The sequence below is a fragment of the Meriones unguiculatus genome, chromosome 16 (assembly GCF_030254825.1).
Source record: "Meriones unguiculatus strain TT.TT164.6M chromosome 16, Bangor_MerUng_6.1, whole genome shotgun sequence".
Classification (NCBI taxonomy): domain Eukaryota; kingdom Metazoa; phylum Chordata; class Mammalia; order Rodentia; family Muridae; genus Meriones; species Meriones unguiculatus.
In genome coordinates, this window is record NC_083363.1 from 23,532,981 (window position 1) to 23,548,714 (window position 15,734).

General features: G+C 49.7%; 1 protein-coding gene across 2 annotated transcripts in view; it reads left to right on the forward strand.

The window, feature by feature from the left end:
* Hk1 (hexokinase 1) overlaps positions 1-14,993 on the forward strand; it is a 65,532-nt gene extending 50,539 nt beyond the window's left edge. For both annotated transcript variants that reach the window (XM_021660975.2, XM_060369461.1), the window contains exons 10-18: positions 601-905; positions 1,707-1,855; positions 2,130-2,249; positions 4,515-4,610; positions 5,241-5,340; positions 8,705-8,888; positions 9,829-9,984; positions 12,620-12,853; positions 14,088-14,993. In XM_021660975.2, coding sequence (XP_021516650.1) covers positions 601-905; positions 1,707-1,855; positions 2,130-2,249; positions 4,515-4,610; positions 5,241-5,340; positions 8,705-8,888; positions 9,829-9,984; positions 12,620-12,853; positions 14,088-14,232 — 1,489 coding nt within the window. In that variant the 3' untranslated portion in view covers positions 14,233-14,993. The remainder of the gene's footprint in view (positions 1-600; positions 906-1,706; positions 1,856-2,129; positions 2,250-4,514; positions 4,611-5,240; positions 5,341-8,704; positions 8,889-9,828; positions 9,985-12,619; positions 12,854-14,087) is intronic.
* Positions 14,994-15,734: the final 741 nt, after the last annotated feature.

Below are 15,734 nucleotides of genomic sequence, written 5' to 3' on the forward strand. Positions count from 1 at the left end.
TATTGAGCCTTCTCTCAGTGCTAATTCCTAATGCCAGCTCCTCACTAAACCCATTCATTTCCCAGCACACCACTGTCAGCTAGATACCGGTCTCCATTGAGTTCAAGGTCAATATTGGGTGAAGGTCACTTGTCAGTCACCCTTGTTCTTGGACCTGGCTTGGAAGCACTTACCTTTGGCTCCTGTGCACTGTAATAGAGCTAAGGACAGGAACATCCCCACCCCGCATTTCGCTCATTTGAAGCAAAGTCTTGCTATATAGCCTCAGCTGGCCTGGAACGGACTGTGTAGCTCAGGTTGGTATGGAGCTAGCAGCAGTCCTGCTTTACACAAGATGGTTTTGGCCCTCCAAAAAAATTTTTTTGGAAAGTAATACTCATAAAATAATGGGATATCCCCCCGTTTTTGTTGTTACTGGCAGTTGTGGATAATTTCCTTTTCCTTGTGTGTGTCTTATGCTCTTCTATAGCGGGTGCATAGAGGATGCGTAAGGAAAGGACAGTAGTAGAGACTGGAACTAAAGCATGCCGACTGGAGAGTGATCAGATATCCCCAGCTGGTAGCTTGGTCCAGCACACCCACTTCCACCTTCTCCCTCAGGTATTCCCGGCGATTCCACAAGACCCTGAGGCGCCTGGTGCCCGACTCCGATGTGCGTTTCCTCCTTTCAGAGAGCGGCAGTGGCAAGGGGGCTGCCATGGTGACCGCTGTAGCCTACCGCCTGGCTGAGCAGCACAGGCAGATTGAGGAGACCCTGTCCAACTTCCGCCTCAGCAAGGAGACACTGCTGGAGGTGAAGAGGAGGCTGCGGGCTGAGATGGAATTTGGGCTGAAGAAGGAGACGAACCCTAAGGCTACCGTCAAGATGCTGCCTTCCTTCGTCCGGAGCATCCCGGACGGGACTGGTGAGGGCCCACTGGGGCTTTCACATCTCTGTCCCAGGAAGGGACAGAAGGGATGGGGATGGGTAGAGGACATAGTGAACTCTCCCAAGGATGCTGTGGCTTTGGCCAGGCGCACACACACGTGCGTTCATGTGCATGTCTGTGTCTGTGTGTGTGTGTGTCTATGTTTCAGGCCTAGAGCAGCTCATTTTTTCTAGTGGGACCTTCTAGACTCTTAGGAAAATGGGAAGCTGGGTAGAGTAGTGCATACCTGTGAGTGCTCAGGAGGCTCTGAGGTCTGAGGCCAGCCTCAGCTCCACTGAGAGTTTGAGGCCCACCTGGGCTGCCTGAGACAGTCCAACAGGAGAATTCACACAGTCCTCATCTTTATATTGTGGCAGGGTATGTGTGAGGGCGACAGGCCTTGGGGCATTGCACACCTGGGCAGGTAGGAGCACATCCTATCCCTTGCTGAGGCTAGTTCTATGGCAAGACTGAAGAGGTTCTTGGGTGGATCCTCAGAATAATGACTGTCTGGGACCCAAATAACACACAACACCTTGCGTATAAGATAAAACTTTCTTATAAAGTTTATAATATGGCTTTATTATAAACCACTCAGAAATCTAGTAGCACAAATCTGCCACCATTTTCTATTGCCCACTACTCAGTGGGTCCGCCAGGTGATCCTGCTCGTCCAGGCCAGCCTTCGCCGGTCTCTGCTGGAGTTGGCTGGGAAGCCAGCCTCAGTGTTTGTGTGCTTCTGGCGAATCAAGATGCACTCCGCCATTTGTGGCTTTCTCTGTGTTCTTCCTGTGACAGAGAATGGTGACTTCTTGGCCTTGGATCTTGGAGGAACGAATTTCCGAGTCCTACTGGTAAAGGTCCGTAGTGGAAAAAAGAGAACAGTGGAAATGCACAACAAGATCTACTCCATTCCTATAGAGATCATGCAAGGCACTGGGGAAGAGGTAAGGTGGGCCCCGTGTGTCGGGTACACCACACACCTGGCCAATGGCATCGGTGTTTATGAGATGAGCCATTTCTGCCCTGTGATGCTGTAGCTGTGACCCTGTGTCCTTAAAGCATCCAGTCCTTTGAGACAGCCTTGCCCATGATACTGTAATGGCTGGGAAGTTCCCAAAGAAAGGCTGTGTGTGTGTGCGCGTGCATGTGCATGCTTAAAGTGTGAAACCACAGAGAGCCTAGACAATCCTTTTTTTTTTTTTTTTTTTCTCTTAAAAGTTGTTTGACCACATCGTCTCCTGCATCTCCGACTTCCTGGACTACATGGGGATCAAAGGCCCCCGGATGCCTCTGGGCTTCACCTTCTCATTTCCCTGCAATCAGACGAGCCTGGATTGTGTGAGTGTCTTTCCTTTGGACAGCAGAGCTCTGGCTTGCTGACTTCATGTGGCTAGGGCTTTCTCCAATCTCAGTGCTATCCTTAGGTGTCTGGGACAATCTTACACCTCTTATGGGTCACCCCCTCTGGAACATCCTAAGATTCCGCTCTTCTGTCATTGTTAAAAGGAGCCATCTCACCATGTGGTGGTGGTGGTGGTAATGGTGGTGACAGTGGTGACAGGGGTGACAATGGCACACACTTGATTCTACGCAGAGGCAGGCAGATCTCTGAGTTTGAGCCCAGCCTGCTCTATAGAATGAGCTTCAGGATAGCCAGGGCTACACCAAGAAACCCTGTCTCAGGAAACAACAAGAAGCCGTGACTTCTGGGAACGTTTGTGGTCTCCAGGCACAGAGTGACCTTCATAGAACTTCTCATGCCTCTTAGTAGCTCATGACCTCGTTCCTTCCTCCCCCAACCCCACTTCTCTTTTTATCCCTACTGTTTTATCCCAGGCTTGCTCTGTAGCCAAATAGCCACGACCTTTTGCTACCCCTGTCCCCACCTCGTAGATGCTGGCATTGAAGGCATATGTGACCACACTGGTTTTTTGTGTGCTGCGGTGGGACCCAGAGCTTCGCACATGCTAGGCAAGAGCGCTACCAACTAGCTACATCCTCAGCCCTCGGTGGCTTTCTTCTTGGCTGGTTGGATGGCAGGGAGCAAGATGCCCACAGGCTCTGGCCCAGTGCTCTGTGGAGAGACCCATTAGCAACTAAGGCATGGGTACAGATGGAAGGGTTACTGTTAGGTCCCAACTCCAGGACAAGTCACACTCAGTTCATGTGGCTCCTTCCAGCTCTCCTCATCCCACCCCTTACCCTAAACTGGCCCCCCCCCATCTCAGAGCCTGGGTTTCCCTTCCCTTTCCCATACCTGAACCCTATATAACTCAGCCATTTTGGTTATGGCAGCCTCCTCTTTTGGTTGGTGACTTCTCTCTTGCTTTCCCTCTCCCTCCCTCCTCTCATGGTCCTCTTTAGTCTGCTGGGCCATGTTCAGCCTGGACTCTTCCTTCTGCCTTTTTTCTCCCTTATTCTACAATGAAAGTCCTCTCCATACTTCAGGAGTAGTCATGTCCTCTTCCTTACTTTATTGTTTTTGTCCAGTTACAATTTCTGTCCTTAGGGATCTCCTATGCCAACCCATGTGCCAGCGCTCAGCCACTGTCAAGAAGGGTCAGGGGCGGGCAGGCCTCTTGTGTGTAGAGGGAAAAGATTATGCTGACACTGGGGGAGGATTCAGCCTGACTGGCAGGCCCAAGTGGAGACATGGCCAGGGAGGAGCCTGAGGTGATGGTTTAAGGCCTGATTGGCAGCACTGAGAGAGCTAAGGAAGGTGATGTTATCAGGAAAATTCCAACCTAAGGAGGTTAACTAAAGCCATGAAAACACTGGGAATAAATAACTTCAGAAGAGCAATGTCAAATGGAATCACACATAAGCATCCACACGCATGTGGTTCTTTCCCCCAGCAGCAGATAACTAGTAATAGTGTTACTACAGTTTTGCATTCCTTCAGTAACAGTCAGCAACCAACCTTATGTGCCCTGATTTTTCTATCTGTGAAGTGGGATTAGAAAGCAGGGGTCTGTGAAGGTGGGGGGGCAGTCCACAGGGGTCTACTCACACTTTATTGTATTGAGTCACAGGATCTAGACACACAGCCTTCATGGTTATTCCCTGGGAGTAAAGGAGACACCAACCCCCAGTCCCACCCCACACTCAGTGGAAGCTTCCCTTTCAGGATTAGGCAAGTGCCACACCCAAACACCTGTTTTCTTTCACAGAGGGGAAGACAAGTTAAAGTGGCTGCTTTCTGACTCAGGCAGAAAAACTGCAGCTAATGACCTTGCAAGTGTAATATTTAAGAAGAGAATGTATCAGAATGGGCTAGGACTTGGTGCTATGTTTTGATTGGGCATGTTCATTAGGTGAACCAAAAGGGGCGTTTGATTGCTGGACTCCAATACTTTGATGGCTGGACCTCAATAGTCAGCCTCAGGAGGAGGAAGTGGCCATGTAAGAGAATAGACATTGGTGGCCAGCTTTAGGAATATAATCTAACAGTTTTAGCAAGGCAGAGGGAATGGGGGAAAAAGGCAAGGCCTGCCAGAGCCATGTTCCCCGGGCCTGGGCTGGCTACAGCCCCCTTCTGGGAGAGTATCAAATTCTCCTGACTAGCTTATTCACCCAAGCTCTTCTGTACCTTTCTTGTTTTAGGGAATCTTGATCTCGTGGACAAAGGGTTTCAAGGCCAGTGACTGCGAGGGACATGATGTAGCCACCTTACTGAGGGAGGCGGTGAAAAGAAGAGATGTAACTCAAGTTTTTTTGTTTTTTTTTTTTTGCCTTTTGGGGTGTGATTCACAAAAATTAAGCTTGCTTTTTTGTGAAGAATTGGAACACTACAGAAGCATGGGATTTGGGGTGATGGAAGTGTTCCCCAGTTACTGGTGGCCTTAGCTTGACGCTTGCCAGTTCTGCGTCGTTAAGGGGTGATGTCGGGCTGGTGAGGTGGCTCTGCAGCCTGCCACCAAGCCTGATGGCCTCAGTTTGGTTAGAACCCACATCATGGATGGACAGAATCATCTTCTGTGCTTTATTCTTTGACCCCTACTCATGTGCTGAGATGTAGGAATGTGCGTGCGCACACACACACACAAATGTGAAAAGGATGATATGCTCAAAGAACATCATTACCCATAGGGATGGGACGAGGGAAGCAGTTCCTAACAGCTCACACAGCCACTCACTGCTGGGCTTCTCAGAATGCGAGCATCCGCATCCCTGGCCCTGTAGGTATTGACACTCTGTGTCCAAGGACAGAACACAGTGAGAAGACCAACCCCAGCTTCCCAGCAGCACCCAGACCCGAGCGTTCACTGGTAGGATTCAAGCCAGGCCATGCTGGCCCTTCCCTGGACCCATGTCCCTTTCTTTCCAAAGGAATTTGACCTGGATGTGGTGGCTGTGGTCAACGACACTGTGGGTACCATGATGACCTGTGCCTATGAGGAACCCACTTGTGAGGTGGGACTCATCGTGGGTGAGTATCCTGGACGTGTGGCGTCTTGCGTTTTACAAAGACTCAGCAGCTCAGTCCTTAGGAGGGGACAGTTGGTCTCTTGGTGCCGTTCATTTACCACCTCTAGGATTCTGTATTGGAGGAAGGCTGCAGAATTCCCTTCCCATACCAACACCCCATCCTGCTGCACCTGAGTTACGATTGGTCTGTCAGACAGTGAGCTCTCCAGGAAGGAGGCCACAAACAACGTCATGTGTCCTGGGTAGACGGAGTGGGATGCCTGGGACTGCCGTGTAGAAGAGCCCCGGTCCTGCGTACACTCAGGCAGAGACCATCTCCACTCCTGACCATGTTCTAGCTGGGAAGCGCCAGGATGCTCCTGGGCACCTTTCACCTCTCTGAAGTGGCCCCAGCCCCATTGCTTGTTTCCTTGTGTTCCAGACATATCAGGGGCCTAGGCCTCAAGAGCCTTAAACTGTGTGTGTGCACATGTGATGCATGTACAGTGCATGTGTGCAGGAATGCGTGTGCTGCAGAGTGCGTGTGGAGATCTGAGAACAGCTTTGGATGTTGGTCCTCACCTCCACTTACTGAAATAAAATGAAATAGCCTAACAAAGGCAACCTAGGGTAGAAAAAATTTATTTTAGCTGCCAATTCCAGGTTACAAATAGGCAAGAGCTTAAAACAACTAGTTGCGTCATGTCCACAGTCAACAGTAGAAAGAGTGCTTGCTTGCTTGCTTGCTTGCTTGCTTGCTTGCGTGTGCACGCTCAACCTGATTTCTCCCCTCTTAACCAGTTCAGGACCATTGCCTAGGGGGTGGTGCTGCCCACGGTGGACTGGGTCTTCCTCGTCAATTAACACTCCTTCAAACCAATGCAGACAATTCCTCATTGAGACTCTTCCCAGCTGATCCTAGGTTTCATGAGGTTGACAATTAAAGTTAACTATTGCATTACCCAAACACTTTCTTATGCACTCCTCAAACACTTTCTTAGTCACCAACATCTGCTACATCACCCCTGTCTCAAGATTGTTTCCAGTGTTGGAAGGTTGGGGTGGGACTCCCAGGATGCCCCTCTGGATCAGGAAAGCTTTTGTACTTGTTATTAAGCGACTTCAAACAACTGCTGAGACAGAAAATCAGGAAGCACATCCAGATGAAAGGTATTTGGCATCTACCCCTGAGACTTTTCATTCCTTCCTCTTGGCAAAGTTTTCTCCACCCAGCCCTGCCCAGACTTTTGCCTGTGAATGGGCTTGGGCAGGACCTGCAAACGCAGCGTGACTTGGCACATTCTCTTGTTCTAGGCCAGGCCTCACCTCCCTGCTTGGGAGCTCAAGCCTGTCCAGATCAGCCCAGCACTATTAAAGGTTCTGATCCAACCAGGTTTTTCTTGCCACCATCAACTGACCTCTTTGCCCAGAATTCTTATAGCCAAGAAATATAGTTTACATATTTTGGCTTTTTTTTTTTAATCATCTTCTATTTCCAGGGCTCCTTTCCCGCCTCTTTTATACTTTGCGTAGAAAGGACTGAGCAAACAATCTGGCAGCACTGTCAGGAGTGCCTGGGAAGTCTGCATAAGTTTTTCACACGGGTTATGCCTTTGATCTGGCCAACAGGGATGGGAGTTGCATGCCCTGGAATTGAGTGAAAGCTGACCCATATCCCCGAAGCTTTGCTATGGCCTGCGCACTGTATAAGCAGCAGCAGCAGCTCTGGGAGCCTCACTCCAGACCCTTTGAGTCAAAACGGAATGAAAATAAGGGCATGAGTATGGTTGAGGAGAAGAAGGGCTTTATCGTAGATATGTGGGAGAGCTTAGTCAAAGGCATCTGGAAGAGTCCAGCCCGCACGTGGCCAGAGGACTAGAGACTGAGCCATGAGGGAAGAAGTGGGGGATGAGGGGTCAGGAGAGGAAGAGAGAGAGAAGAGGAGATCAAGAGAGCTCGTGGAAAAGATGGCTGAGTGATAGAGGAAAGAAGATGCTGGGGGGGGGGGGGGCGGGGCGGGAGCCCAGCCTCTGGGTTGGAGCCATCATGGGTAGGGGGCAGGGTGTGAAGTGTGGGAGGAGCCACGGGTTTGGAGTGACACTTGTGCCAGGTTTGAGACCTGACAAAGATTTGTGGTAAGGGCTCCTTAACTGAGTTTTCAGTCTAAGCAGTGACCACAGCCTGAGGTCATGAGATTAAAGTACTGTGTGGGGCTAGCAGCATGGATCTTGGATAACAGCACCTGCTGCCTACCTCATGGCCTACGCCAGAGCCCCAGGCTCACTCCAAGGTAGCAAGAGAACAGAATCCCCCCCCACAAGCTGAAGTCTGATCCCACACAGGTGCAGGCCCCTACACAGGTACACACACACAGTTTAAAAATGAGTAAGTCAAACTGCTGTGAAAGCGTACATCCCAGTTTGCTGGCATAGCCCTTTGGGGGCTAAAGCTACAACAGCTTGTGCTCCTTCCCCAGTCCTGGGGACACCGAGTAAGATGCATTCTAGGGAGTTCAAGAAGGGAAACCAGAGGCTTACGGGAGAAATGCTCCTTGTCTCAGAAGCAGCAGGTAGTCCATGTACTGGCTGCTTGTACTCCAGCTTGACAGAGCTGGAGCCATTGGAGAGGACTGCCCTTAGTTGACAAAGTGCCTCGGTAAGATAGGGCTGCAGGCAAGCCTTTAAGGCATTTTCTTAACTAGTGATTGATGGGGGAGGGCCCAGCCCATTTGGGTGGTTCCATCCCTGGGCTTGGTGGTCCTGGGTTCTATAAGAAAGCAGGCCGAGCAAGCCATGACCATCATGCAGAACTTCTGCTTGGCCTCTGCATCAGCTTCTGCCTTCGGGTTCCAGCCCTGCTTGAGTTGCTGTCCTGACTTCCTTTGATGATGAACAGTGATGTGGAAGCAGAAGGCACTTAACCCTTTCCTCCCCAACTTGCTTTGGTCATGGTAGTTCATCACAGCAGTGGTAACCCTAATTAAGACAGTCTGTGATAGCAGCAAGGCAAGGGACCATTGCTTAGAAAGGTGGGATGTGTCCCCCAGCACCCAGAAGCTGGTCTGGTCCATGACCACAAGAGGAGAAAACTGAACAGGTGAGGTATGAAAGTAGACAGTCCTCTGGCTCCTGTGCATGCATGCCGCTGATAAATCTATATTGTGTGTGCGCATCATTGTATGTGTTTCGTTTCCTCCTAATCTGAATACTTCCCGCCAGCAATACTTTGTTGCTGCACATGGAGGCCAGCCTAGACAACATAGTAGGTGCCAGGCCATAGTTAATCCAGATACATTATTAAAAATGCTTAACCCTTACTGTTGGGCAGAGCTCCCTGTGTGGAGCTCCCGGCGTCCCCCATCGCTGACCTCTGACCCTGTGTTTCAGGGACCGGCAGCAACGCCTGCTACATGGAGGAGATGAGGAACGTGGAGATGCTGGAGGGGAACCAGGGGCAGATGTGCATCAACATGGAGTGGGGCGCCTTTGGTGACAACGGCTGCCTGGATGACATCAGGACGGACTTTGATAACATAGTGGACGAATACTCCCTAAACGCTGGGAAACAAAAGTAATCGCTGGAGCGCAGAGAGGGAGGGCCGTGGGAGGTTGGCTGCATCCTACAGATGCAAGCATTTCAAGTTGCAGGAAGCCTGCACAGGGGCTTGGAAAAACCCATCCCTTTGGTATAATTGAGTTTTTTGATTCCTGGCATGTGCAAAAAAACCCAGAAGTGATGGTGACAGTGGACACATCGCCTCATTTGTCCTTCAGAGAATGAAAGAGTTGGAGGACTTCCTAGAGTAGGTGAAGTGGATGGCCTTCCCACTGCCAGCTCGTGCGCCCCCTACTGGCTGCTCCAAGTTTTGCAGGCCAGGTCACAGATGGGTTCTGCAATGCCAGTGTCCATTAGGTATGAGGCGACTGTCCCAAGAATAAGGTTGTTCAATGGCATAGCCAGGACAAGATGATCCAAGTCATGTCCTTTGGAAAATAAATTTGCTTCAGTTTAACCATGAACGTTTTGTGGCCCACCTTACTTTTCCCCTACTTTGTGCTCAATCTGCGTTCTGGTTGATGGCAAAACCATCAAAAAAAAGTTAAGAAAAAATTTTTTTGTCCACTTAAGACTCAGCTGAACTGTTTGCTTAGTCTGAAACTGTGCCCTGAATGCTTTGCTGAGGGCCTTGGGCTGTGACCTCGCTGAGTGAGCCAGTCTGGGGTGGGCCACTCTGTTCTATCCCATGGGGCTGGGAGTAGAATAGGATGGGGCCAGGCAAAGACAGGGAGGTCACTGTGGAGGAAGGTACCTACCACAGCTTTCTGTGGCTACTGGAGGCATCCGTGCCAGGAGGAGAAGGGAGACTTCCTAGGCCCCTCTGCCTGTGCGGGGAGGCACAGGGCAGGCACATGACTGGCCATACCCGTGATGGGCAGTCATAGGTCTGGAGGGACTCCTGGACAGAGCCCGTGGTCCTCCTGCTCAGCAGCCTCCCTTCTCCTTGGTCCAGGTTTGAGAAGATGATCAGTGGGATGTACCTAGGTGAGATAGTCCGTAACATCCTGATCGACTTCACCAAGAAAGGGTTCCTCTTCCGGGGACAGATCTCTGAGCCACTCAAGACTCGAGGCATCTTTGAGACCAAGTTTCTCTCTCAGATTGAGAGGTGAGTAGGGAGGGGGTTTTGACCATTTTGCTTTCTGCTTCTGTGAGTCTATGTAAGTACACCATGTAAGCAGAATTCCACAATCTGAATGAGTTTGTTTAGAGTACTTCTCTTAGCACAGTATTTTTAAGGTTTGTCCATGTTGTATCCTCTCTTCTTAGGGCTGAGTAGTATTCCATTGGATGCACCTATCACGTTTTGTCTTCCCATTTCTACTACCTGGCAATTTGGGTTGTTTCCACTGTTTGGCTCCTCTAAATGATGCTATGAATGTGGGGGGAGTAAATATTTGTTTGGTCCCTGCTTTTATGTCTCATGCATACACTCAACAAGTGGACTTTGCTGGACCCGATGGTAATTCCATTTTAAATTTCCCAAGGAACCACCATATTGATTTCCAAAATGGCCACTCTATTCGACCTTCCCGGCATCCTCCCTCAGAGCTGCCAGTTTCCTAATAGCAAAGGAAGAAAAACAAACAAAAGCCCAGCTACACAGGTCCTGTAAGACCCTTTTAAAGTTAGTATTTGTGGGAGGAAGACAAACAGTATATGGAGGAAAACATTTGCTTTGTACATGACAAGAGGCAGAAGCCTGGCATGGTGGGGTGAAGGCAAATCCCAACAGCTCTTGAGGCCCACCCTACCTTTGGCTGTGTGCTTCAATGACTCGGTTTTCTCCTCTTTAAAATGGGAATGATGAAAGCTTTGTGTAGTGGCACGGGCCAGAGGATCAGGAGTTCTCAGCCAAACTCAGCCACATAGTGAATTTGGGGCCAGCCTGGGCTATGTGAAAACTTGTCTCAGATGCAGACCAAGGTAGCGATTGCATACGTGCAGTGCATATAAAATACACATCATGTAAGTCCTTGAGCGAGGCTAGCCAGTCTTACATCAGCTCTTAGCATGCTAGGAGAGAAGAAAGCCCTGGGCTGCACTAGATAGTTCGTATGACCATTGAGGAAAGGAACCAAGGCCACCCTCTCTCCGTTAAACCATGGCCCGGTAACAAAGGCATAAACAGAAGATTATACTGCGTGTGCCACAACGTGAAACAGAGGGGCCCTCTCAGGAGCCGATCCCCTTCTCCACACTGGTTTTGAAGGGGCAGCTCTCTTGTTTCAGGCCTCTTCACATCTGCTGCGGAGGCGCGTCTGGCTTTTTGATTCTGGAGTCATTTTTAGTTCACTAGGCTTTCATTACCAGTGTCTTACTCATGGAGCCACCTCATAGCCCTGATATCATATCTTCTTAGAAAAATTCCATCTTTTCAAAGTGGTCTTCCTAGATGGTATCATGGCAAGGTGGGCGTTTTGGGTGACACTCGAAAAAAGAGGAGGAGGATGAGAAAAATCTAAGAATATTAAATAGCATTTTCTGACATGTTGGGATTGTGGTTTTAGGTCTTCTATTTTAATTTTACTAGGTTTTTCCATATTCTGTGATCTAGTGTGTGATGCTTTTGAACTGGTTAAAAAGTTTAAAGCCGCTGGGCAGTGGCGGCATTACACTTTAATCCCAGCCCTCAGGAGGCAGAGGCAGGCAGATCTCTTGGTTTGAGGCCAGCCTGGGTGAGTCCCAGAACAGCCAGGGCTACACAAAGAAACCCTGTTTTGAAAAACAACAACAACAAAGTTAAAGCAGTAGTTCTCAGCCTTCTAATGCTGTGACCCTCATGTTGTGGTGACCCCCAACCATAAATTTATTTTCGTTGCTGCTTTATCACTGTAACTTTGCTAGTTATTAATTGTAATATAAATATCTTTTATCTGATTATCTTAGGCAACCCCTGTGAAAAGGTCATTCGACCCCCCAACGAATGGGTCATGACCTACAAGTTGAGAACCATTGCTTTAAAGCAGTAGGCTAGAGCGTTGGCTCACTGGTTAAGAGCGTGTGCTGTTCTTGCAGAGGACATGAGTTCGATTCCCAGCCCACAAGTTCACCGTCCTCCTGTAACTCCAGCTCCATGGGGATCTGTCCCCTCTGCCTGCCACAGGCACCGGAAACTTGTGCACACATACTCACACACACAATTTTAAGCCGAGGGTGGGAGAGATGGCTCTCACCTCTTCTGAAAGTCCACAGTGTGATTCTCAGCATGTATAATCAGGGAAGTTACAGCTTCCTGTAGCTCCAGAGTCAGGGAATCTGACACCCTCTTCTGGCCTCTGTGGGACACACATAGATACACCTACCTACAAATATATGTGTGTATGTATATGTATGTGTGTGTATTTATGTACAAGTATATGTATATATACATATAAAACATATATACATATAAAAGAATACTTTTATGTAATTTTATATCATACATATATGTATATATGTACTTTTATATATGTAATTTTATATATATAAACATGTATATATGTACTTTTATGTACATAAAAGTATATATACTTTTATATGTATATGTATATACATACATACATATATACATATGTATTATATATATTATTTAAATTAAATATATATGTATATTTAATATATATGTATATTTAATTTAAAGATGTATTTAGAAGGGAAATCAATCCCTAAGATGCCATTCATAGACAGTGCTTCGACCGTCCTTTGCTCCAAGGGCTCCACGGGCCCCCTCCGACCAGCTCCCTGGCTTCTGTCCCTCACAGTGACCGGTTAGCACTGCTCCAGGTGCGGACCATCCTTCAGCAGCTGGGCATAAACAGTACGTGTGACGACAGTATCCTGGTGAAGACCGTGTGTGGAGTGGTGTCCAAGAGGGCAGCCCAGCTGTGCGGCGCGGGCATGGCCGCCGTGGTGGAGAAGATTAGAGAGAACAGAGGCCTAGACCATCTGAATGTGACCGTGGGAGTGGATGGGACACTCTACAAACTTCATCCACAGTGAGTACAGCCTCCTCTTGGCTGCTGAGTTCCTTGAGGGTTACAGGGTGCCAGCACAATTCCTCATGGAGGAACGGCAGCTTGAGACTGGGCGTCTGGGGACAGGAGCCTGAGACAATTAGCCCCAGTGTTTGAAGGGACCTTGGGAGGCCAGAGAAGGGCTTCACTGGGTCAGCTCACACTGGCATGGTAGAGCATTCTCCCTGCTTCTGTTTGGCCCTCTGAGGTATATGTGTGTCATAGGCACATACATTGGCCAGCTGTACTTGATAAGAGGAATTCAGAACCAGGCAGGTGACCTGTGGTCTAGTTCACGTGTAGAACAGGAACATTGTAGGCCAGGGCTCTGTGGCAGGGAGGAACCCTGTGTATTACCAGTTACATTCTATAGAGGAAGAGTCAGGAGAGAACAAATCTATATTAAAACATTTTTCAGCCAGGCAGTGGGGGCACATGCCTTTAATCTCAGCACTTGGGAGGCAGAGGCAGGTGGATCTCTGAGGCCAGCCTGGTCAACAGAGCGAGTTCCAGGACAGCCAGCCTTCGCCGATTCCAGCTCCTGGCAGGATTAGGAATTACGTGTTTCAAGTATGGGCCCCTAGCAGGTGTCCTCCAGAGGCAAGCATTAACGCTCACAGCCTCGGCCTGATTCTTAGGTTCAGCACGGAATGCTAGCCCCTACAATCAGCACCCTCTCTGGGGGCTGCTCTGTTCTGCTCTAGGTGCTGGGTGCCAGCTCTGGAGATGAGTTTTGGGCTGCATCCAGGGCTATTTGTTTCCAAGCTTCAGAAATCAGTTTTTCAGGTCCCCCGGGATGGAGATCTGGGGTGGTCGTGTGAGTGGGTTGCAAGTTGCAGAGTCTGTATTTATGCATATCTCCCTGTGGGAGGCTGCGATGGCAGACCTGACCATAAGCATGCTTCCCTCCAGCCCTTCTCAGCCTTACCTGTGTTTTTTTGTTTTGTTATATATTTTTGAGAGAGTCTCACGTAGCCCAGGCTGGCCTCAAACTTAATACATAGCTGAGGGTGACCTTGACTTTATGGTGGTCTTCCTTGCCTCTCTCCCCTGGGCCTCCTGCATACTAGGCAGGCGCTCTACCACTGAGTGAGCCCAACCAACCGCAGCTGGGTTTCGCCTTTCACAGTACTTCTAATTTCAGTCAAGTCCGATTCTTGAGTCTGATCTTCTGCCAACCTTCTCCACCCCCAACCCCCACCTTCCGTCTCTTCAGCTTCTCCAGAATCATGCACCAAACTGTGAAGGAACTGTCACCAAAGTGTACCGTGTCCTTCCTCCTGTCTGAAGATGGCAGCGGCAAGGGCGCCGCCCTCATCACAGCTGTGGGCGTGCGGCTCAGAGATGCTCCAAATGCCTAAAGAGCCAGGGTCCTCCCAGCCCCCAAGCCCGCCACCCTTCCAGCACTCCTCTCTAGAACCAAATGACCCCCTGTTCCATCCGACAAGCCCCGCTGGGAGACGCCAGTGCCGGAGCCACTATGCCGCAGAGGGAGGAAGGGGACGCAGTAACAGAGCATAATAGAGAATACCGCACAGAGCGCGTGCTGTTGATCTCTCAGCTGGACCCTTCAGCCCCACCCTGCCACTCTGCATGATTCAAGTTCGACCTGGCCATGCATTGCCCGTGTGTGAATGTAGCGGCACCCATGTCTACTGCAGGCGTCTAGTCAAGAAAGAGTCCCCTCTTGGACCCGCCTTCTGGGCCTTCCAAGCTTGTCCTTGGAGTCACCTCTCCCCCGTGTGAAGTTTTTTCTCACCAGCAGACACTGCCGGACTCCTGCCCACAGGGGCATGGCCTGGAGGGCGAGTGTGGACATGGCACTGCTGTTTCCTTCCTCTCCCAGCACCCTCTGCAGCCTGCCACCCCGTCTGGATGTATTGATGCCGCTGAATTGTGTGTCTGTGGAACCAGTCCTAGCCACGTTTTGACAGTGTCTTGCATTTCGTTTGTCTCGTGGTGGTGGCGGTGGGGGGCAGGTAGATGGGCAGTCCTGTGGGAAGACATCTTGTCTCCATCTTGATAGAAGAAACCAACCCATGAAACAACGCCATCACCAGAATCTCCCATCGCTTTAGTGAGCCTTGTTGTATGACTAGTAAACTTTGTAACTGATTCAAAAGCCGGAGTGGTGCTTCCTGTGGGGGTGCGGGGATTTTAGGATATGGCGACAGCCAGAGTGGGGGTTTTGTGGACTCCTGGGGTGGGGAGAAGGCTTAAAGCTTCACTGGCATGCATATAATCTCAGCGCCTGGCAGAGGCATGAGTTCAAGGCCCTTCTTGGCTGTATCATTTCAGGGCAGCCTATCCTCAAGGAGATTCTAGCTCAAATGAAATGAAACAATAAAAAACATCTCCAACCCCTAGAGTTGGTTCAGACAAGGGCTTCTCTGCTTCAAAATGCCACAGAAGTAGGCTCTGGCCTGGTCTCCCAGCACCTGCCCTGAAGTCTGCACACTCTTAGCCCCATAGGGAAAGAAAAGAAAAGAAAAATCTGCCCTTGAAGGTTGTTGGGGGACAGTGAACTTGACCTTCTGGGCCTGGCTGGATTTAGTGAGAAGGCAGTGCAGCCTTTTGTAACAGGGGTATTGGGTCATTGTCCAGGGGTTTTCAAGGTCAAGGTTAGTCCCTTGGACAGACAAAAAAAAAAAAAAAAAAAAAAAGGATAACCAGAAAGAAGACCAAGCCATGGAGAGTAAAAGCAATCACTCCAGGGGTAGAGGGGCTTAAGACAGGGGTCCACTCAGCTGACACTGACTTGGGTATTCATTCCATGGCGCGTCCAGGTCCTCCATTCTCCCTGTCCTACTTAGAAACCTGCATGCCTTTCCCTGGCAGTGTGTTTGGGGAGCTAGAAGCTGCC